This window comes from Neomonachus schauinslandi, chromosome 16 (assembly GCF_002201575.2).
Source record: "Neomonachus schauinslandi chromosome 16, ASM220157v2, whole genome shotgun sequence".
Taxonomy (NCBI): domain Eukaryota; kingdom Metazoa; phylum Chordata; class Mammalia; order Carnivora; family Phocidae; genus Neomonachus; species Neomonachus schauinslandi.
This window is the reverse complement of record NC_058418.1, coordinates 52,595,292-52,619,710: the sequence shown is the minus strand read 5'-3', so window position 1 is coordinate 52,619,710 and position 24,419 is coordinate 52,595,292. Positions and strand designations below refer to the sequence as shown.

The following is a 24,419-nucleotide window of genomic DNA, read 5'->3' as shown; positions in this document are numbered from 1 at the left end:
TCTATCACCTTGTTGACCTTGGACAATTTAGCTAACCGTCATCTGTAAAGTGGGGAGACCAAACACAACCACTAACATCCAATGACTTGCAGGGATGAAATGAAGTGGCCACCATAAAATACTTCACATAGCGCCCTGTACCTGGCGGGCATCACTAAGTAGCAATCCTGTTTGTAACAGAAGAAGCAATAGTATGCCTTTAGTTACAGTGTTTTCAAACACGGGCTTATCAGGACTTGAGGGTACAGGGATGTATCTTCTGGTAACTTAGAATTAGCAATGTCCCTTGCAAAAGAGACTTTAGAATATAGCCTGGCTTGTAGCAGTGAGCTTCAGCAAGAGCAGAGTAGGAGGGAAAGACAGGCAAGGAGAGATGGGGGGGGGGGGGGGCAGCAATCAACTGGAGAGGAGAAGGAAAGACAGAGGGAGCTTTAGTGAGGTTTCTGCTTCCAGGGGGGAGAAAGAGGCCCTTAACAAGCCAATCCTCCTGTGATAAACAGCTACAAACTTTGGACGAGATACAAAAGACAATTGCCCGAGGGCTCTGGAGACTGAGCAAAAGCAGGCAGATTTGAGAAAGAAAGGGAAAGTTGAACAAGCAACCTACATGGAGGGAGTTTCTGGATCTTTGATAGCTTTGGCCAAAGGCAGCGTGACACCCCAGCTCCAGGTGGCTGAGACCCCTAGAGAAGACCTGCCGTCTTCGCGGCCACTGCAATCAGGGCAAAGTGTCTTGAGCCAACCAGAATCTCCAGGGTGTATGGAAGTCTCAGAAAGACGAGAGGTAGAGAAGGAGGCCTAATTTTATGTGCATGCACTCGTCTCAAGTCTTCGACTGACCCTGGAACCATGAGTGCTCGTAACTGAGGCTGGCTTACAGAACCATAGGGAGGTTTGAGCTGCCGTGCACTGCAGGTGTTGACAGACTGCCAGGAGTCGAACCAGGTACACGGCCTGCCAGAACTCTCAGTGCAACACTCTGAAGCACGGGAAGAGACTTCAGGGCCCCGACAACGTGACAGTCACGATGTTTGGGATGCAACCCAGAATTACTCAACAAAAGAATAAGCCGGAAAAATAAGAACCCATTCTCAGGGGAACAAACCATGCAGAGATGCCAACTCCAAAACGACCGAATGCTGGGATTATCTATCAGGCGGGGACCTGAATGTGGCTACTGGAACTATGTTCAAAAGAGAACATGCTTATGATGAAAAGATGGAGATTTCAGTAAAGAAATGAAAAAATCTAAAATTCTACCTGAAGAAGCTGGGAAAAGAAGAGCAGAATAAACCCAAAGAAGGTAAAAAGAAGGAAATAATATAGACAAGAGCAGAAACCAATGAAACGCAAAACAGTGGAGAAAATGAACAAGCCTTGAAAAAAATAAATGCAGTGGTAGGCTTGGCCAGTAGAGGGCGCTGGAGGGACCGCAAGGCTGGATAGTGCAAAGGGCTTCCTTCCTGGGGTTGGTATGCCTTTCTCCCTCCTCCCACGGGCTGCGGCCTGCAGTGTGCCGGAGACCCAGAGGTGCCTGCCCTCAGCAAGGTCTGCCACCCAACAGGCCGCATCCTGCATGCAGTGGCCACACCATACCTTGCAGGGTGGGGAGTTCTCTCCCCAGTTTTTTCCTCCTTAGGATACTTCCCTCAGCCCTAAAGGTAGTAGTAACCACGCTTCCCACAGTAGCTATTTCTGCACTCATCAGAGCTCTCTTTCACCAGTCAAATAACTACGTGAATTACATTTTCCCTGTTCAGATTACTGGTGTGGTTTCTCTTGACTGGACCGTGACTGAAACAGATTTGGTCAGGAGTACGGTTCAGCGCCCCATGTCTTACAAAGGCATCTGTAGTACCTGTTACCTCCTAACCAATGATCCAAACACACATAATGTCAATGGGGTGGACCAGTGGGATGTTTTCATGGAACACCAAGGTGATCAAGATCTCCCTGGAGTGACATATGGAGACAGCAGAACTGACACAGTGCTGAGGCCAGACAGTGCAGGGTCCTGTTGGCCCTGCCGGGCAAAGGCAAACTGCTTCTGGTGGTCCCTGCAAATTGGTACGAAGAAAAAGCATTAGCTGGGTTAACAGCCGCACACCAAGGCCAGAGTCCGTGTTGCATAAAGATACATTTGCAGAAAGGCACCACATCTGGGACTAAATCTGTGATCATCAGGGTAACCACCGAATTACGTTTATGAAAGCATACAGTTATTTTCCAAAATCCATCTGACTTTTCTACTTTTTCTAAGTGAATTAAGTGGGGATATGAAAGGCAGCTCCACTCTTGCATTTTCAAGTTTTTGATGGTGGCACTAATTTCCAATTCCTCAAGGATGTAGAACTGCTTCTGGTTTTCTGTCTTGGTAGGAAAGTTACAGAGACTTCCATGCAGCCTTTCCTACCATAATGGCCCCCACCCCGTGGATCAGAGAACAAACATGGGGATTCTGCCTGTTGTCAAGTGTGTCTGCTCAATTATAGATCAAAAGATGAAATTGACAGATCTTGACTTCAACAGTCACGATGACTATTCTAAAGAAACAAAAGGGGGGCATCCGGGCTGAGCACGTGCATGGAGGCAGTCAGACACAGGATGGGTTAAGAAGGGAGCTAAAGTGCAGGACATGGGAAGGAAGAGACTAGAAAAGACTGAACATTTCTCTTAACCTCAGACAATGGAGAACCCCAGCAGGAGGCTACATACTATTATCTTTGTTTGGTAAGCAAAAGGGAAATACCAAGAATTTCCAGGAGGAGAATGGAATGACCAAAGTCGGGTTAATCTTTCAAAACCACAAACAGGCCAAATGCCCAGGAAAACTGGTCAGAAGGCTAATGCCATTGCACACACGAGAAAGTGAACACGGGAGGGCAGGAGCAGAGAAACGAAGGTGGGTGACTTGGGAAATATTCCAGAGTCTAAAAAAGAAGACGAGACTTGGCAACTGATGAGACGTGAAGCATGAGAGAGAATCAAAGGTGAGCTTTTTTGAGTACGGATAACTGGGAGGATGGTGGTATTAGAAGAGCAGGGACACCAGAACAGAAACAGAGCTGCCTGTCATTCTGTATGTATTATCAAGTTGTCACTATGACGTGATAGAACTTATGGCAGTTTCTTTGCTTTCCTTCAAACAGTTTTGTTTTTCATTAGAAACACAGAAAATAAGATATGGCATTTTTCCAGGAAAGTTTTAACCTAAAAATAGGGAACAAAGACAGGAAAGACAAGAGATTACTTAAAGACAATAAATGGTCTCCAATCTAATACAGATTGCTCATCTGGCAACAGTTTCCACAATACGCAAATATAACATACTTGGAAACATCTGCTCTCCCGAGAAATAAACTTCGGCTATATGTTATTTTCCTCCTATAGATATTTACAGGAAAGCCTGTATTTTTAACGCAATGTAGTGTGGTGGCTGAAAAGGTGGCCTCTGGGGCCAGAGTGCCTGAGTTCAAATTCCAGCTCTGCCACTTGCTACCTGTGTGTCTCTGAGCACATTACTTCACCTCTCTGTGTTTTGGTTTAAGAGAGGAATAAAAAGAGCACATGGACTCAGAGGGTTGTTTTGAAGACTGAGTTACAAATGAGTTAACAGTGTTATGTATGTGTCTAGTGTCACCCAAGCAAGAATCCTATACATTATACTGACAAAAGAAATGAACCTTTCCTCATTCTATTATTTAAAAACTAACACTGGTGGGCCCCTGGCTGGCTCAGTTGGTAGAACATGAGACTCTTGATCTCAGGTTTGTGAGTTCGAGCCCCACGTTGGGCCCAGAGCTTACTTTAAAAACTAACTTTGGACAGCTCAGAAACAAAGAGACTAATGATCCATGAATTTATCTGGAAATGCTTTTTAATAGCAAGGAAGGAGCCATATTCTTATGCCTCATACTTACGAACTGAAAGCAAGTAATACCCTTACATTTAAAGCTTATCAACTATTAATATGAAACAACCTGACAGAAATATAAAAGTTCTAGCAATTGATAGCATATTAAGGGCAGACGAGAAACTCTGCACCAGATTTAAGTCCTAGAAACAAACAGGGACAGGGGAGGGTGAGGCGCAAGTGGCCCTGGTTCCTCCAGCAAACCAGTGGCAGCCTCTAGCTCACACTGCCCAAACAGGAACTCGGTCCCTCTGAGGATGGCACAAGTCAATATTCTACCGGAGACCAAACACCCTGACCACTGCTTATAAATGAAGTTGAGCAGACAGTCTTGAGATTCATTTGGGCAGGAATTAACATGCTATTTTATACCTCGGACAGTAGCCCTCACAGTAATGGATCCAGAGAAATGTAGAAAAGTCTGAAATTCTGCCCCACCCCCACCATAGCAGACATTTTCTAAACTGCTCTCATACGTTGTCTAATAAATTTTCCAAAGAGGGCCTACCCATGTAATTGATGGGGGGAAGAAAGGCTATGCAAATATCCTCAATTTAAAATACATTAAAAGTTAGGTAACATGCACATTTTTCTCTAAAGTCTTGGTCGCTGCTCATTGTTTGCCCTCATCTAAAATAGTATGAAATTAAACGTTGCCTTAAGGCACCCCCTCCTGGTAACCGGATTGAAATACTGTAACAAGATGAATTTTCACATGACCATTTCCCTCTAAGGATTTGAATAGTCCAGTTTAGTGGTTACCACAATAAAACGTGTGGAAGGAGACAAGGAAAGGAGGTCGGTAGGAGGGTGTCTACTCTACAAGACCAGTACGGCAACCTGTCAGATGTTTTAAGACTCTGGGACACCAGACTTCATCCACTGAATCAACCATCCACTGATCCATGGACAGCTGAGCCGAACCTTGCCCTCAAGAATCTTATGGTTAGGGTGCGTAGGTGGCTCAGCTGGTTAAGTGTCTGCCTCTGGCTCAGGTCATGATCCCGTCCCACACTGGGCTCCCTGCTCAGTGGGGAGTCTGCTTCTCCCTCTACCCCTCCCCCCTGCTTGTGATCTCTCTCTCTCAGCCTGTCTCTCAAATAAATAAATAAAATCTTAAAAAAAAAAAAAGAAAGAAAATCTTATGGTTAACAATTACAATGCAAAAGACATGAACTGAATGTTTGGGATTACAGATGGAGGAGCCTAAACGAGACTGAGAGGTGTGAGAAGGTTTTCTCCAGGCAGTGATAATTAGGCACAGTTTTGGAAGAGGCTATATTAACTGGATACATGTTGGAAGGGAAATTTTAGGCAAAAGGAGTAGTACAAAAGCACAGAGCCAAGATAATCATAACATGTTTTGGGGGGCGGGAAATGTTGCTCAGTGTAACTCCAGTAAAGCATATGTGTTGAATAGTAGCAGAAAGAATAGAGAAAGGCCATATCACAGAAGGCCATATATGCTAGGCTAAGGAGTTTAAACTTTCTCCTGAAAGCCATAGGAAGCCAATGAATGATTTTAAACAACCAAGCGTCAAGGTCTGATATAGATTTCAGAAACATTTTTCTACGGTTTTAAGCTACGAATACTTCTGAAGTCTCTGACGAAATCTCTAGTTGGCATTAGGCATATGTCCTAAATAGACAAGGTAACTCAGTCAAGTAACTTGAAAACAAAACTAAACAAATCTAAGACATGACTTTGAAAGCAGAAAGGAAAAGTTGTACAAGTTATGTGAAACTGTTCAAACTTACCTTTTAAACTCGTCATGGTAGAATTCAGACTTGCAAGTGACCATCTCACTCCCCTGGATGTCCTCACGACTTCGGACTCCCCCAAACACGTACAGCTCCATGGCCACGCCACAGGCCACGGCTCCAAATCTGAAAGGTCACACAGAGCATATCAGCTACTGGATTTACAACTCATGGCTGATTCCCGAACTCCTTTTCTGCTTGTTTTAACTCTGCAATGTTCTGGGTTTCATGAATATGTGAGTCTTTCTTTTTATGAAATGGATTATTCTTTTATTTTTATAGAAACCAAATGCTAAGTCAAGTGAAAGGTTCATTTGAAAGAAAGGGGGTGCCTACAGAGTCCACAACTGCATTCTCATACCTTCTCTCCTTCAGCGGACAGATAGCGGTCCACTGCTGAGTCCTTGGGTCGTAACACTCCACAGATTCAAAGAGTTTCCCGTACGATCCTCCCCCCATGGCATAGATTTTCTTTTTCATGGCTGCATAGCAGCCGATCTGGAAGGAGAAAGCGAGAGTTGGGGAGGCAACACTTACACTCCACGTTCGGCAAATGCTAACCTTAGAGAGCACCATAGGGAAAGGTTTCGATTTCTAATAGTAAAACTATGGTATCTTCCAATACTACAAAGACAGGGCTTGAAAAGTGAGAAGAGGAGGTAGTACACATACTGTTTGTTACCTCCAGCTGACACGACTGTGCTCAGGGAGATACATAAATGACCCTAATTTTTAAAGAAGCTTTCCAGTCTCTCCATTCTTCTACCACTATTTGAAGATTCCAAGATTTAGATTCTGTCGAGCAACATCTCACTCAATTCCTGCTCCAACTGAGTGAAGCACTGAGACTGGGAGCACAGCACATGAGGTGTAAATATCCACAGGACCGGACGAAGTTTTGGTGTGAAGAAGAGCCCCTCCCTCCCACACGGGAACGGGAATATGACAGACTGTGCTCAAAACAGCTAATGGGAGCCACGTTTTCACTCTACTCAGGACACAATGGCCATGCTTACCTGCAGGCTGTTTCTCGTCAGGCCCGTATGATGATTAAGAAAATAGGGCTGGAAGACCTGGCCACCTCCTAGGTGAGTGTGCTCCCGAGGCGCTTGTCAAGCGCAGGCATGGACACAGCAGCCCAGCGCAGAGCCCACCGTCAGGGCGAGCTCTCGCACACACTCCGTCTCCTATCCTGGCGCACGGCGGATGACCATGAAGGCGGGCCACCGATAGCGACAGAAGCCTACAACGTTCACTCTTTTAACACTATCGATTGCACTAAAAAAGGCGTATGTGGGAAAAGAAGAAATGCTAACTTTAAAACCCAATTTGTAATCACAAGATACGGTTCTCACCTTTCTAACCATGGTCAAATCAGGTTGCTTTGTCCAGGTTTTAGAATAAATGTCATAACATTCCATGGAAATTAGCTCTTTTTCACCATCCTCTCCTCCTAAAATGTACAGCATTCCATCTATCTCCACAATTCCAAAATTATGTCGTGGCTGAAAAGACATCAAAGATCTCTGTACACAACTACCAGACTGAAAGCAGATATCCACACATTTAATAAAAATTACAGATATCATCACATTCCAGAGTTTCAGCAAAGAGGTGCATGCTCAAAACCATCTCTCTCAGACATCTGTAATTTCCCTAAGCAGCTCACCCTTCTGTCACAAGAGACAGAACCCAAACCAGGAGTTATTCGGGACAATGATAAATTCACTGGCGGAATCACCATTTTTTACTCACCACAGCTCACAACAACAAGAACTATTACCTTCTGGTTCACTAAAACTATCTGTGTTTAGCAATGGGCTGTAGCTAAGTGTTTCCAAGTTGGTGTGTGAAAGACAAGGAAGAACCACAGCAAGAGCACTGCCCGAGGCTGGAAGAGGCATGGGGAGGCCAGGCTCCTGCTACAGCCAACTGGAATGACAGAAGCCTGAGGGGTCATTTGACAAATACTTGGTGTCCCCGCCATCCCCGCTGTGCCCAGTGCTGTTCTAGCACTAAAGACGGGGCTCTGAGCAGGCAGACAAAATCCTCAGCCATCGTTTGTGTGAACAATTAAAAAATACCCAATATGTGAGAAAGTGCCACATGATATGAAGAGGAAGAAAACAGGCAGAGACGGGATAGCTGAGGGGCGGGAGGGAAGGCTTCCTGGGAAGCCCCACGTGGACAAACACTGGCGGAAGCAAGGAGCGAGCCCCATGGGCAGCTGGCAGAGGTCCCAAAGCACGAGTGTGCAGGTCTGCGGAGCCACGAGGAGGTCTGATGGACGAGAGGAGAGCTGGGACGGTGGCCACTAGCGTAGCCAGCAGGAGGTGTGGCGGGTCGCCATTTCTCTCCTTACATGTACACAGATGTAAAACAAAGGGAAGTGCTGAAGGGAAGACAGACACACTTCCAAACAAATGAAAAAGAACGTTTTACCTCATTCATTGGTGGCAATGCCGTCCATGTGTTTGCATCTGGGTCGTATTTTTCTCCTGAGCTCAGGGTCTGCTTATTTTCATCTTGGCCCCCAAACACAAACAAGAATCCCTCTGTAAAAATCAAACGAGACACACGAGAAAGTTGAAACTTCACTCTTCAACTTCCATCTCCTGCTGAATACAAATGGCACAGCTGTAGAGACAGTATGTGGAGGCAACTTCTCTAATGACAACAGTGGATTTGAGGTCTTCATCACAATTCATTCGATCCTCACTGAGAGAGGCTAATTCACATCTGTGGGTCACTTTGGCCAATTCACCTCACTCGGCAGCTGAGTGGATTCCCACTACCCTACAGCGTACAACCCAGACTGACACCACCCACACGGACACCAAGCAGCTCCATCTATCCTACCCCCCTCTGTGATTCTCAAACAACTTCTGATCCACAGCCCACATCTGCTCGTTCAAGACCCAGGAGCGCTCAGATCCGGGGCACCTGTGCACTTCATATTCAAAACAGCATCTAAGAATCACTGTTGAAGTTCCTATTTCAGGTAAGGGTGGATTAAGTTATTCATAACAACTCCTGTGCAAAACAGCTAAATTGCTGGACAAAACATTTTTGTTTTGTTTTGTTTTGTTTGACAAGCATTTTTGAAATAATCTTAAAAGAGAAGAAGCCAACAGGACAATATGGCAAAGCTGAAAGGAAAAGTGGGAGCTGGAGAGGTCACCACCCATGGAAACCATTTTGCTTTGAGGGCATTTACCAAACTGGGAAATTTCCAACCTTTCTTATAATGGCTTTGAGGGCTTGAAAGGGACAAAAATCAAAATCCCAGGCCCACAGGAAGTATGACTTTTGGCACGAGAGCCTCTCCAAAGTTCAACAGGAATTAGAACCCAGATTTAAATCTCCTCCCTTGTCTAGGAGATCTCAAGGTTTGAATTTGATTTACAGTAATTCAATTCCAAATTTGCAGTGCTTATAGGCAACTGGAAGAAACAAATGTAAAACTTGTGTGGAAGGAAGTATCCTTACCTAATCTTTAGATTCTAATATTCTAAGATTTTAAAGCATCAAATTATTCCTATAAATAATTTTTAATAAAATGATCAGCACCCAACCAAAGATACTCGGACACACAAACTAGACTCTAAGAAGAACCAGCAACAACAGACAACAGGAAGTAGTCTTGCAGAGACTTCAAATTTCAAATACTGGACTACCCAGAAAGATGATAAAATGAGAATGCTTACTATGTTTAAAAACTGAATGACAAATTTCTAAAAAAGCTTTTATTAAGTTATCTGAGAGAGAGAGAGACAGAGAGATAGCAAGAGAGAGCATGAGCGTGGGGGAGGGGCAGAGGGAGAGGGAGAAGCAGACTTCCCACTGAGCAGGGAGCCTGATGCAAATGCCCTGAAAGACAAATTTTAAGAGAACTCTTGGAAAAAGAGGGCTGTAGAAGTGACACAGCAGATCTGAAAAAGATTTAAAGAGAATCTCTAGGAATAAAAAAAGAAAAACACCAGATAAAATTTAAAAAAATTAATAGGTGGGTTTAATGGCAGATCTGTCACAGTTAAAGACAGAACTCATTAAGTGGAGGGTAAATCAAAAGAAACCATAAAGAGGGCAGCACATGGAGAGGCAAAAACATGAAAAACAAAACAAAACAGAGGCAGGAGGCTAAGGACAGAGCAAAAAGTCTAGCCATGTTTAATTGGACTTCCAAAGCAGGAGGAAAGAGGACAATGGGGCAGAGGCAATACATGAATATGTAAAAATAAGAATTTTCCAGATTTGAGGAAAGGCCAAGCCACAGAGTCAAGATGCCCTAAAATTCTATACCCAGCACAAGTATCCTTTAAGCATGAAGGCAAAACAGTGACATTGTTAGACAAAGAAATTGAAGCGTTTGCTACCAGTAGACCACAATAAGGAAATTCAAAAGGATAGACCTCAGAGAGAAGGCAAATAATCCTAGATGGAAGGTCTGAGAATTAAGAAGGAAAAACAAAGAAAGTGGTGAATATGTGGGTAAATCTAAACATTCTCTCTCTCTCTCTCTCTCTGCATATATTCAAAACAGATGAATCAAACATTTATATGTAGATACTTATTCATAAATAGTCATATATTTTAATAATGCAAGACTGTGAAACATGAAGAACAGGAGAAATGCATTTGGGCTTTTATAACTTAAGAATACAGGCTATGGTATCTATGATGACTTTCAAAGCAATATAGACAAAGAATATAACTTTAACCTGGAAGAGCAGAAACAAAGTGAATGACAAAAAAAGTCCATCAATTAAAAAAAAAAAAAAAGGCAGGAAAAGAAGTAACACAGTACTGGCTGGACAAAGAGGAACCACTTGGTAATGTCACAGCTTTGCTCACTACAACTGGACACGACCCCATCCTCACTGCTCAATGTTTCTGAAATACCAACCCCTCGAGGAAATCTTGGAAAATCTGTGACATAGGAAACACTGTGGCAGGTATGTGTGTGTGAAAATTATGAATAGGTGTACACGTTGTGGGAAGGAAATGTAAGGCAGCTAATTCTGAGAAGAGAGAACAAGGAAATCAGACTCACATCCTGTTAGCTACCCCACTGCATCCTGCTGCTTATTACTGACAATAACTTCAATCATTTTGGAACCCAAAAAATGATTCCATTTCTGTACTATAGTACAGCTTTGGCCATTTCTATAATATGGAATGGTATGGTATAGCTTTCAAATCCTTAAAGTAATGTTAGTGGGCAAGCAGAGACTATAAAATATGAAGGATTCCAGGAAGACTGTTGATTTTAATTGGAATTTAGTGAAATGGCACTTGTGGGTGAACCCAAACGAGCAGAGCAAGGTGAAGAGAAAGGCAGAGAACAGTCAGAAGGCAGCAAGTACAGCCTTTCCTATCACCTTCGTGAGTGAGAGCTTTGACTAACATGGAGCCGTTTTCAAACTTGGGAAGGTCAAGTGAAACATGCGTTCTGTAGTAAAATAACTTGAAGCCATGCTAATATAAAAAATGTTTTCTAAAGTCTCACACAAAATGGTTGCTTTGACGTAACACCTTTACTTTTCATGTAGTTACTGTAATTCTAAATTGCATGAATTCAAAAAAACGGGACTATTATGGCTCAAGGGAATTCCGTGTTCTGGGTGCAGCCACAGAGCTAAAGGGTGGGAAGAGTCACTGAATGTGGCTCTTCTATCAGTAAGACATCAAGTAAAATGCTCCTCTACTAAAGTCTTAAAAATAGCTTACGTATTAAAGATTCAGGAACAATAAAGACTGACAGAAGATACTCTTCTCCTTACAAAGTCTTGAAAGCGAGAGCTACACAGAAGACTTCATCATGGAGATAATAAAATTATCTCTTAAAATTAAATCTCTAAAAGGTTTCGAGTCATTCTGTACAACCCTAAAATTACATATTACTCGATCTTGTGTTTAAGTAAAATTGACCACAGAATGGTACCTGCTGAGAGAACTCCGTGGTTAATTCTTGGCATGCTTAAAGGGGCCAGTTCAATCCAAAGCTGCCTATTAGGGTCATAAAGAGGGCACATACATCGCATCGCTGCTGTTGGTTTCCGTGAACTAAGGAAATAAATAATTGATTAGCAGTTAATGTGTTTTATATAGTTCTGCTTATAATAACTATGACTAGTTTTACTGCTCTAAAAAATGTTTAAAACATTAAAAAAAAATTTACTGCTATTATGCTTAGATACCAGAAAAAAAAAAATACCATGAATTCCTGTTTACACGGAAATAGCTCTTCCTTTACGACTCTTGAAACGATGCACATCCATACTTACACTCTTTCTTCTCCGCCAACAGTCACAATGCACTCCGAGTAGCCCCGGGGCTTGAAGTTTGCGAGCATGGCCTCCCCTTGCTGCGGCTGGCTCAGCGGTATGTTGTTGCACTCTCTGACAATTTCTCGTACTAATGGTTCATTGAGCATCTGTTCCCGTAAGTAGCTGGAGTCTAACCCTGAAACCCACAGAGCTGACATCACGTCCTTCATGTGGACCTGCACCAGAGGGTAGGAAGGATGGGGAGAAAAAAAATGTAGGACGCAGCACAGTTTGTAGAACATATGTTATCTGACTCACGGAAAAGCTGAAATTGTTAAAGGATTATCAGCGGGCAAGTCACAAGTGCTGGAATATGCTTTACTGGCCCCTTTCCTTTCTACTTCCCCATAGCCTTGATAAAGACAAGTTTAACTTAAAGAATCATCAGTTCAGGTTTATATTTGAGGTATCACGGAAAAGTTGCAAGCAGCTTTCTTTATACCCCAAAGGGTCACTCGGCTGCAGTGGCCTTATTTCACACAGCTGGATGTGCTGGGAGTTAAATCACATTCATGGGAACATTATACACAGGAGTAGCTTGATTCTGTACAGTTAAATAGATAATTAAAATAGATCAACATTAACATTACAAGAAAAACATAGAAAAAGTATAGTTCAGAAAAATTCTGAGTACTATGTATTTCTTCATTGTTAAAAAAATCTAACATATAATATGAATTATGTACTTTTCATGATGACTCATTAAATTTGAACTAACGGACTACAGCATTCTACACACACGAGGTGAAACTCCTTAGTGACTAGTTTCTCTTGGTTTTGGAATAGTCAACCTCGCCCCTTGAAGAAGAAAGGAAGGGACAGCTAGCGACTGTGGTCTCTGTGCGCGGCAGCGAACTGGGAACTCTCCTATCTCCTTTCCTCATCTACCCAACAAACGTGGAAAACCGAATGCTAGCTGTACCGACTATGCTGAGACTACGACCATACGGGAGTGTGCGTTTCTTTATCATCACTGCGCAACAGTTTCCATCCGTGTTACAGTAGTCCACAGTTTCTAAATAAGCCTATAGAATTTTAAAAAGTACAAGATATTCACTAAAACCCAAGTCAACAGTTGCTGAGAACCATTAACAATGCGATTATACATTTTGAAAACTTCCTAAAACCTAACGTAGTTCTTATTTCAAATATAGCAGTTGTAGCTGGAGTCTATAAACACTGGACTTAAAGCTCCGTGATTTTGCTCCCTCCCCCGCTGTGGTGCCAGTTTGGATCTAAAGGCTGATATTCTCTGAGACCCTTCCTTCCCAGCCGTTGCTCCCAGAGCCTTCCCCTCTGTAACCGCACTGCCGCACTGCCGAGCGCTCTCCTGCTCTCTGCTGAGTGGTGTCGATCACTCCAGGGACAGCCCACACCACAGAGGTTCCAGACGCCCCCTCCCCTCACCCCTCTCACTCTGCTGCCCTTATCAGAGTCCCCGCCTGGGTCCGCCCAGTAATGGTGCAGAGATGGATGCTGAACAAGAGAGTTAGAGACACTGAATCTCTAAAATCCCCAGCTTAAGCATGAAATGCATTTTCCCGCTAAAAGCAATGCAGAAAGGATATTATGTTCCTTACAAGTATTAATATTTTCATTGCCATATTAGGAGTTACATGCGCTTTTGCAGTCTGGTCTGAAAAAAACAACCACTTCAGTGATCCTATGCAAAGGTGTACCACAGACATCTTTTATTTTATTTTCTTTAAAGATTTTATTTATTTGAGAGAGAGACAGAAAGAGAGAGAGCATGGGGGGAGCAGAGGGAGAAGGAGAGAGAATCCCAAGCAGACTCTTCTCTGAGCATGGAGCCCGATGTGGGGCTCGATCTCATGACCCCGAGAGATCACGACCTGGGCCGAAATCAAGAGTTGGAGGCCCAAGTGACTGAGCCACCCAGGCGCCCCCAGACATCTTTTAGATCACTACTTCGTAAGCCTTTCCAGTTTATGGGAAAGGAGAAAACACCCAATAATGAGTGAACGAATGGAATAAGGAAGTAAAAAGGCAGGGTCAGACCACGTTATAAACCACAGGTACCTTTCTTAGTTCTGTATCATGTGCTATCCAGCGAATTACTGCTTCAAACACGTATCTTTCATTGCCGACATTTAACTTCTCAAGAGAAATCACTTCTTTAAGCTTCTGAGGACTGAGTTCTAAGAATTCTTCTGTGCTGCTGACGTCTCGGAAATGAGTCTCCAGGTACTCCGTGGCTAGGTAATGGACATGGTGCAGGCAGTAATGGAGGGCAAAGTCGCGGATGCCAATGCAGTTCTCAGCTGCGATGCAGCCTTCCAAAAACTCACAGCACAGAGTTTTAAGATCTGTCAGCAGGAGCAGGTCCGCTGCCTGTACAACATCTTGGATTGTATCTTCGTTCAGCCGGATCTACAAGAGTATCATAAATATTTTACGCTTCCATGTATGTATTTAAAGCCCAAACCACTAACCTATTAGGCTGAACCGTATGAAAGCTCCACTTCTGTAGGTCAGAGATGATCAAATATTGGCAATTTCACACAGTCCAGCCCAGTGCTTCTTTTTCAAGAGGAATTTGAGGGCACCAGTGAACCTTCAAACAATGTGAACAGAACATGGTTGGCTGACTTTTCCCAGCACTTCCCTGGCTTTACCAACATTAACTATCACGAACCCTTCCCGGGCGCACTGTCCGCGTTGCTCACTTCTAGAACTAAGTGGCCAAAATGCTTGCGAGGTGGACAGTGCTGCCTTCTGTGGTAAACTGAAGGGGTTTCCTTTAAACACCAGCACTGGAACTGCGGCAAATCCTGCCTCCAGATACACCACGTTCCGTCTTTTGCCAGATGGCATGCCAGACACACCACACCGGTCCCTTGGAGAGGGGCGGGCCACGCGGCCCAAGGACCTCATTCTGAATGCCAAACATCGCATTCAGTGCCACATGTACACTCTGGTCTCAAACCTATTTTCTGGAAGAAATCCCTAAGGTAAGATTTCTTGTTTATCATTAAGAACTTCACTTTTCCTTAATCTTCTGATGCTGCTTCCTCCTCCCATCTCACAGTTCTTGCATGCAACACTAAGGCGATGTGAAGAAACAAGCCTCTAAAACATTGCCACAATCACAACGGTCCAGGTTCTCCTCTCCCAAAGAATGGGCACTTGTCCTACACTCGGAAATGAGAATGAGAGGCTCCAGAGTACAGTACAGCAAGAAACGTTGTGTCACATTTCACACATTGTGTACCACAGATGCAGAAAAAGAATGTATGACTGCCAATCACCTTATATAAACTGAGCAACAGAACTGTGGAAAGAAGTGTGTCGAGCAAGTCACAAGTAAGAAAAATTTCCTGTTTACTTGATGTATTAAATTCAGCCACACAGGGGCGCCTGGGTGGCTCAGTCATTAAGCGTCTGCCTTCGGCTCAGGTCATGATCCCAGGGTCCTGGGATCAAGCCCCGCATCGGGTTCCCTGCTCCGCGGGAAGCCTGCTTCTCCCTCTCCCACTACCCCTGCTTGTGTTCCCTCTCTCGCTGTCTCTCTCTGTCAAATAAATAAATAAAATCTTTTAAAAAAATAAATAAATTCAGCCACACAGCAGTGGATGGCTGTACACCAGTCAGATACAGGCATGCAAGAAAACCACCACATTCCATCCTGGTAAAACCGAAGTGCCAGATCAGGAGTTGGTTATAACTTATGTTGCAACTATGGTTATAAACCATAATTATTTTTTTTCTCTATTTTTCTTTTCTTAAACCATAATTAATTTTAACTGGGAACAAAACACAGAAGTCTATCTGTAAATAAGGTTTCAAGATTCAAATCCAAGCCCGAAGAGGAACATGTTCCTCCTGGCTTGTAACTTGTTTTAGTTGCTGCTGAAATGATATTAAAAGTTAGATGAGAGGTTGGTCCTCAGCCTGGTTTTGTGATGCTTCCGAGTATCTTCAGTATTTTAAGGACTGTCCCAAATCAATCTAAATTCATTTATTTTTAACAATCACACACATCATCTTACATGCACATACCCCCCCCCCCCACCTAGTGTTCAGAGAAAAGAGAAGGGGTAACATCATGAAATTAACCCAAAAACTTCAAAAAGAATGACAATCACCGAGGTTGACTGAATGAATATATGCAGAGAAGGCAAGCAGTGTGTTAGAAAACACGTAGGAGGCGGCTCTTACAAACAGGAAAGGTAAAATAAGATGAGGAAGGAATACAGGAGAGAGAAGGAAAGAAGCTCTCAAAAAGAGTCAAGATAAAATGCATTCTCACATACCCAAATGTAAGATACACTAATTTCTTCCTGTTAATAAACTAGCCCTGGTTCAACCTAAGATTGTTCATAAGAGCCCTCGTGCTACATTTTAAATCACAAAATCAGGGGTTGGGGGCTTGAGGATGGCAAAGAAAAAGAAAAAGTCTAATCACTTATCACCTTTTCCCCTGGGTTTCATTAAATCCTCAGAAATATAAGTGGGCAGAAAGTAAAGGGACATCAGCAAGAATGGGGTGCAACAGGGATGTTGGTCCTACTGAAGCAACAGAACCCAGGCATCATGAACACAACGCAGGTGCTTGTCATTTGTATGAATCTCAGACTCTTTATTTCTATAAAATAATTCCCACTGCCTGAGGAAGCTCCCATTTCCAGGTTATGGGGTACAGAGTAAGATGGGAATTAACGTTTAAAAACATAAAGACAGCCATGAAAGGAGCATCCCAGGTCCTTCCCATCTCACGATGGAAGGTGGAGCTCAGAATGATAAATACAAAATCTGGGACTGGGTTAAGATTTTACTCAGTCTGCTTTTCTTTTAAGAGCAGAGCCCCGGAAGAACAGCTGGGCGCCATTCCCAGCAGGAGATACATGTCACGCAGACAATGACTGATGAAGAGGACAATGTTGCTGGGTCATAGAATGGATGAAGGAGACCCTCACCCTGAGCTTGAGAGGCCTCTACTTAGTCTTCCTCTCTGTGTGTCTCATCATACCTGCCCACTGAAGATGTAATCCAGGATCTCTCTCATAACCATTACCGATATCCCTTCAAGTTCAATCTTATAGGTTGATCCATCATCTTTTGGAGGATTATAGTTTAACTTTGTCCTAAGAAAGGGAAAAAAATGTAAAATTTCTATGAAAGAACAGAAATAGCTATAAATATTTATGCACTAAAACTCTATAAAGTAGATAATTATCAGCATATGAACCCCACCTAGGAAATGTAATTTGTTAACTTTAGATTAATATATATATATACATTTTTTATAACTTCTGACTACAAAACACTTGTTCCAGGATTCAGAATGCTACTTCTTAAAAAACAGACAACCGAAGAACTGAGAGCCACCTGAGTAAGGATCTCTACCCCAGCCCTGTTAGCCTTTTATTTTTTTCATGTATTTAATTATCTAATTATTTTCAATTATGTAACAAGGACCCCACAACCATCCCACCCAAAACACAAGCTAGGACCTTAACAAGAACCTGCTTCTACCCAAACGTTCCTTCTCACCATCCATCCCTCTGCTTTCCCCATCTGAAGTAACTATCGTCCTAAATCCCATGTCTGATTTTTCCCTTGCTTCTTTGTTATTACTGTACCCACGAAACCACTCTCCTTGTGGTTGTGATCTGCACCGCCCTGTCACACAGGTGTGGAACATCTCTTTGTGTCTGTGGCCACATGTGTTTTCTCTTCTGTGAAACACATGTTAAGTTCAAATCTCCTGTTCATTTTTTGAGTTAATTGTCTTCATGTGGAGGTGTAGGAGTTCTTTATTAGATTCTTGATGTTAAACCTTTGACACACTTGACACCTTTGTTTAAGGCAATGAACAACTTGAAGAATAATTTTTCATGGTGAATGTTTTTTGTGTCTTGTTTAAGAACTGGTCCCTTACCCAAGGTCTAAATGATGTTCATAATTTAGCAGTGAGAAAAGGTAAGACACAATCTAAATTGCACTTAAGAACCTCCCACCCCCTGAAGCTGGGAATTGGTCAAATAAGGCAGCTGTGGAAGGAGGGTGAGAGATGAGCCAAAAATAGACACAGGTTGACAGTGGCAGTAAGGAGCTGAATTCCCAGGTCCTGCCTCCACATATATACACAACTCCCCGTAAGGCCCTCCCCACCCTGCTCCAGTGCAAGCTAAGTGATTTACATTGTCAAGAGTATAAAACAGAGGGTGGGTCTCTGGACAGGGGGGATATCAGGCACATTTGAGGTAAGTGTACTGCACCAAAAACAGAGCAAATAGAGTGTTTACATACTGAATGCTGAGACCACCAATCTTTTTTCCCCAATTCTGCTCTTAAATATTGAAAGCCAGACCTACATTCTCCAGGCAAGAAACTGGAAGACTCTTTGGAGGATCTGACCAGCCCTGAAAGGAAAGACCTAAAGCTATGGACACAGGTCTGCCCGAAGAGCACATGACCTCAAACTTCTGAAGGAAAATTATTTCCAACATAGATTTTGATTACCAGCCAAACTACCAATCAAATGTCAGGATAGAATGGATATTTTCAGCTACACATGGTCTCAAAACAAATTACCTCCCTTGCGACCTTTCTCAGCGTGCTGCTAGAAAATGTGCCCCAACAAACAAGGGAGTGAATCAAGAAACAGGAGGATTTCAGTAACTAAAAGACAACACAGGAAAGAAGGGAAGTCAATGTAGGCAATGGTGCAGAATGGTCCTGGGCCAGCAGCTATGTACAAGTAGAAGGAAGCCAGTCCATCCTGAGGTCTTGGAGACCCTGAAGAAGATGAAATTGATGGGATAATGTATCTGGAGGTATGAAGAGCATCAGACAACCTTGTTTCCTTCCTGTATTTCATGTCTGCTATTCCAGCCTCTCCAGGTGCTCACTGCAGCCCGGGTTTATCTGTATGCCTGACACTTTTAATAAGTGAGGGAAAAAATCTTGTCAATTCCCAACCAAGAGAGAAAAATCATATTAGTGGTAAGACTAAGACCTAAATCTGAAATGCACCATAGAGTCTTTTTGGCAGCACACACGGAATTTTTCACTGAGGATATCGTGACTTTTTGTATTTCTCAATCACTGTGCTGGTTATCGATGCATTGCCTCTCCGCTCCAAATTCTCCCTTTTTGCATGCCCTGTGAAAATGGATCTGAGCCTCTTAAATAATTTTCATCAATTGGCGTGACGTTAAGCTTTTCGGCAGAGAGCGCTGGAAAGACCGTGCTTCCTGGTTCTGGTCTAGCAGCCTGGAAGGCTCCTACAACGCAGCCAGCCTCCCCAGCACGGAGCTCCCGGGGGCACCAGTCTTCCCTGCGGCTCCTGAGGGCAGTTTTGACACCTCTCGTGAACAGCTTTCCCAGGCACCTGCGAGGACAGACTTCTGGCCAGTTCCAGCTGCATGGCTTCCATGCCACGCAGAGAGTTGTGCCTGTGCGCTGTCCAAAATGTCTGGAGCTCAGCCTCGGGTGGAGGCTGCTCCTTCTATGGGCTATTCCTGTATCTTTTAGAGTTTTCCTTACTTCTTACGAGCTAATCCCTCATGACTCCAATCTCCTGCTGTAGTTTCTAATTCTTTATATTAAGCTTTCTTTGTTGAAGTTACTGTGTGGACTTTGTCTCCTGACCAGACCCAGACTGAGAAGGTCGCTATTTAAAGGCTGTAGCTCTGGAACATGTTCGGGTGGGGGAACCTCAACCTAGAACTGGAGCTGTTCTTATTTTAAAGTAATCCATGTTCACACAAGAGCTGGCTGTGCCTGCCCGTGCCTGGTGTGGACGGTGGAAGGAGGAGGGGGACTGGACTGGGGGGAAGGGGCTACAAGCAGACCTTTCCTTTCAGTGTTCAACCACGTGACTGCATGGCGGCTGTGTCCTGAAGTTGACTATACCATCATATGTTTTCACAATGAAGAATACAGTTTTCTGTCTCAGTGAGAGATGGCTAAGAAGACAGAAAATAAGATTCCTGTAGGTATGAGCACTGACCATTTCAGACTTCTCTAAAAGCAGATCCTTTTCAAAGCCCATGAAAAATGAATCACTGTACTATCAAGTCTCTAAACATCTGAAATGTCTGATCTCTCCTGTACTATCCCTGCACACTCCATTCCTACCCCTCTTGTAAAGACTGCCTTAAATGTCAGTTCCACAAAAAGTTATTCCTCATCACTCCACCTTCCACAGGCTACACCTGCACCCTCACCTCCATGCAGGTACAAATAATTTCTCCTGCTACAGATTTCCCAAGCACTTTAGGAGTCCATCAAGTTCTGTTGCTATTGTGGTATTTAAGTACATATCCCATTTCATATGTCCTTTATTTAACTTCAAGTTCCTTAAAGCCAGAGTCCTATTTATCACTGTAACCTGGCAATGGAGCCCAGTGGTTCACAAAGAATAGATGTTCAACAGTTATTTGTCAAGTAAGTGTTGGAAGTGATAGTGGTCTTTGAATATTCAAAGTACTGTCACATGAGGTTTCCTTCCTGCATGACGTCAGGTACAGTGACGTGGAACCAGAAGCAATAGGAGTAAGAGATTTTAATAATCGCATCTGTCCAATGGTGAAAGGACAGAAGCACAGCGTTTCTCAAACTTTAATGTTCAACTGGGTCATCCAGGGGTCTTGATCCAGAAGGTCTTGGTGCGGTTTGAGTTTCTGCATTTGTAACAAGGTCTCAGGCAGCACAGATGCTTCTGGTCTCCAGACCCCTCTGAGTAGCAAGGGGTTAATCGATGCTTCCCAAATTACCCACGGCTTATTTGGTACTTGTAATTCATCCCAGATGAGTATTTTGTAAAATATAATAAAAGTATAATGGGAATATAATGTACCACATGGCAACTACAGTTAATAATATTGTACTGCATATTTGAAAGCTGCCAAGAGAGTAGATCTTGTAAGTTCTCATCACAAGAAAAAAGTTTTGTAACTATGTAAGGTTACAGGTTCACTAGACTTACCGTGGCGATCATTTTGCAATGTATACAAATATTGAATCATTGTGTTGTATACCTGAAGCTAATACAATGTTATGTCAATTATACTGCAATTAAAAAATGAAGGAATTATTAGAAAACTGAAATAAAAAGACACATAAAATGCAGGCCCCAATTATTTTATCATCAGATTCAACAGACGTAAAATTACTCTGGCAAATTGCTACAAGTGTCTAACCTCTTAACCTCAGTGGGGCACCTGGGTGGCTCAATCGGTTAAGCATCTGCCTTCGGCTCAGGTCATGATCCCAGGATCCTGGGATTGGGCCCAGCGTCGGGCTCCCTGCTCAGCAGGGAGTCTGCTTCTCCCTCTCTCTCTGCCCCTCTCCCCAGCTTGTGCTCTCTCTCTCTCTCTCTCCCCACCAAATAAATAAAATCTTAAAAAAAAAAAAAAAACTCTTAACCTCCATGCATGTACTTGTATTATGGCGGCTTGTTATCCAAACATCATCAGTGTGCAGGTGATGTCCTCGTAGGCTGGATGACCACCCATTTCTCAAAAATATGGTGAAAGCTGGTCTCGAGTCTCTTCTAACCCTAGCTGGTAAGAGTCATTCAAATCTATTTTGAAATAGTCTTGCTTCAGAGCCTACCGTCACTCTGTCACCTCCTTCTCTCAGTTCTTGGAGAGCTGCCATGCCTTTCCAACTCAGTAACCTCAAGTGTGTCTTTTTCTCCCTCCTTTTGTCTTCCCTTTTTCCTGATTCCCCAGCTAAGTCTCTTGATCTCTTTAGTTTTTGTCACTCTGACTTAACATTTCTTTCCTTCAGGAAAGACCTTAATTTGCCCAAGATCCACCAATTAACTGTCCTCACCCTCCAGCCCAATACATTTTCTCCATAACTTCCCCTTTTTATCTAGAATTTTCTCATCTTGCACATCGTCTCTCTCTCCTCTGCTACACAGAATTTGGTGAACTGCGCTGAGTTAACAAATTAAAAAAAGAAAGAAAGAAAGCTCACCCAAAGCGTTAATAACTAACAGTTCTGTTTTGAAAGTTAGCCCGTAAAAAAAACAGGAGGTAAGTCAACTGTTCTTTTCTGTGTTCTTCATCTCTCCCCTAGGAAGCTTTAGGGTCATACCTAAATTTACTGGAAGTAGCAACATCTTCGTTTTTATTATGATATGATGTCAATTCACAAACTCCTGGAGAATGCAGCAGTCTTAAAATGTCACTTTGAGAATTTTATCACACGCAGAAAACACTAGAAATAATTGAGAGTATCATAAAATGGGGCCTCGGGTGTTCAGATATAAATATCCACGCCTGTCACATTATTCCCCAGTTTTGTTTCTAGGGCAAGACATTTCCCCTCTCTGCCTCTGTTTTCTCATTTGTAAAAAGAAGCAGTTAGATAAAGTGATTTGAGAGCTCTCCCACCCCCAAACATTTCTGGACAAAACAGCTGAAACAGGCCATTGAGTTCGTGCAGAGACTTGGCTCTGGAAGCGTCCTGTGGAGTCCTAGAGGGTGAAGTCACGCCAACTCGATCAGGGATCGAGGATTTATAACACGCCTGCTGTGGAATATGCTGTACAAGTTTATTTTTCCTCCAATCACCTATCCTCTGGGCAGGCAAGCATTTATTTTCTGTCCTATTAAAGTTGAACAGACGTGAAACAAAATCAATTTTTCTTTTTCTTGGCAACACTGAAAAGAGATTTTGTAAAGAAAAAAAAAAAGCATTGTTGGCTACTAGTTAATAAAGAAGCTGGTATTATTCAAAATTTTGCATCCATGAAAGAGGCCTACAACCTTTAAGTGAGTATAACAGAGCCAAAGTAAACTGTTGGTTATAAATCGTTCTTTCCTCACCGGCTTCCAATTACTGAGCAAGTTCAATGTGTCTAAATGCCCAGGAAACCAGGTCTGATTCTACTCTTCCAAGAACCACTTTAGACATCACTGAATGGGATTTGATATAACGGTGACAGAATAAATCTAAGTGACTTTTCTTCCTCTCTGATGCAAAAGCTTGTCTCCAATAAAAGTAAGGAAACATACTCAAATAGAATGCAAGAGAATGTAATGTTTAAGTCAAGATTTATAGAAATTCTGGGATGATTCATGGGCATTACTCATATGGTTTTAAGTGATTCATGTCACCTCAAACTGTGTAGCTACTGACAGCGGGCTCTCTGAGATCTGTGCAGAGGGGCTTAGGCTCACCACTGCATTTGCCCGCTTAAGCCAAACTCCTAATTCATGTTCCTGGGCGGGGAAGGGAATCTGTTTTACAGATGCTCCTCCCCACCTTTCTCATCTTCATGAGCTCCTAAAAACCACATCAGAAATGGATGTCCAGAGCAGTGAAAGTATGATGGATACCTGTCATCATATATTTGCCTAAACCCCCAGAATGTACAGCACCAAGACTGAACACTAATGTAAGCCACGGGCTCTGGGTGACAGTGATGTGTCAGTGTGGGTCCATCAACTGTAACAAATGTCCACTCTGGTGGGGCCACTGATAATGGGGGAGGTTATGCATGTGTAGGGGCACGGGGTAGATGGGACATCTCTGTACCTGAAGTGAAATGTCAATTCTGCCACGAACTTTAACTGTTCTAAAAAATGATGTCTGTTTTAAAAATATTGTTTTAGTCCCCATTCAACTTAATAAATATAAATTTGTAGGTAATATTTCCATCAACAGAAGGCATCCTTCCATGATGCCTTTTATGGCCTCCTTTTTATGGATGGGAAAAGAGGAACTTCCCTTTCTAATGGTTCCTCTCACCCAAGAACATCATCTACGCGATTTACATGGGTATTTGAGATGGAAGCAGGGGTCCCAGAGGGAGAAGCCTCCAGGCCCGGTGGGCTATGAACCAGGTGCCACAGACCTCTAGGTGAGCTCCCCTGCCCCAGCACCGGGACCCACAAAGGCTCAAAAGGCACTCTTCCTACAGGACCAAAGTCAGGGAGCAGTGAGGAGAGGAAACCACAGGAAAGCTCGGGCATAATGCCACCGACCTGGCCCGGAACGGCCACCAGCCTAACACTGCACACGGAGAGCAGGGATTTTGAAGTGGGAGGTGGGAAAGAACCAGCAGAGCTGTGACGTGGCCACATTACTCCTATTAGGATTCTAGGAACAGAGCCTCACTACCGGCATACCATGCTAATGGAGCTTCTCCTTCGTTACTTCCTTTAATCTCTCTCTATCCCTTTCTCTTCACCTCCAGCCTTCGGCTCTTCTTACCTCGACGGATTTTCACTTCCTTACCATCAAAACCTCCCTCCTCACAAAGATCCTGCGATGACTCATAATTTGAGTGGGTTTTAAGAGTAGCTCCTGGGGACACCTGGGTGGCTCAGTCGTTAAGCGTCTGCCTTGGGCTCAGGTCATGATCCCAAGGTCCTGGGATCGAGCCCCACATCGGGCTCCCTGCTCTGCGGGAAGCCTGCTTCTCCCTCTCC

General features: G+C 43.3%; 1 protein-coding gene across 3 annotated transcripts in view; it reads right to left on the bottom strand.

Annotated features, from left to right (window-relative positions):
* The window catches only part of GAN (gigaxonin), a 50,964-nt gene that overhangs the window by 6,306 nt on the left and 20,239 nt on the right, over positions 1–24,419 (bottom strand). The window contains exons 1-9 of one of the 3 annotated variants that reach the window (XM_044911307.1): positions 22,078–22,151; positions 16,994–17,108; positions 14,044–14,394; positions 11,962–12,179; positions 11,619–11,740; positions 8,117–8,229; positions 7,030–7,179; positions 6,036–6,172; positions 5,672–5,800 (exon numbers count right to left, since the gene is read on the bottom strand). In XM_044911307.1, the coding sequence (XP_044767242.1) occupies positions 5,672–5,800; positions 6,036–6,172; positions 7,030–7,179; positions 8,117–8,229; positions 11,619–11,740; positions 11,962–12,179; positions 14,044–14,394; positions 16,994–17,035 (1,262 nt within the window). In that variant the 5' untranslated portion in view covers positions 17,036–17,108; positions 22,078–22,151. Of the gene's footprint in view, positions 1–5,671; positions 5,801–6,035; positions 6,173–7,029; positions 7,180–8,116; positions 8,230–11,618; positions 11,741–11,961; positions 12,180–14,043; positions 14,395–16,993; positions 17,127–22,077; positions 22,152–24,419 lie in introns of those variants that run through there. The other 2 variants (XM_044911306.1, XM_021705697.2) reach the window with 2 other exon arrangements.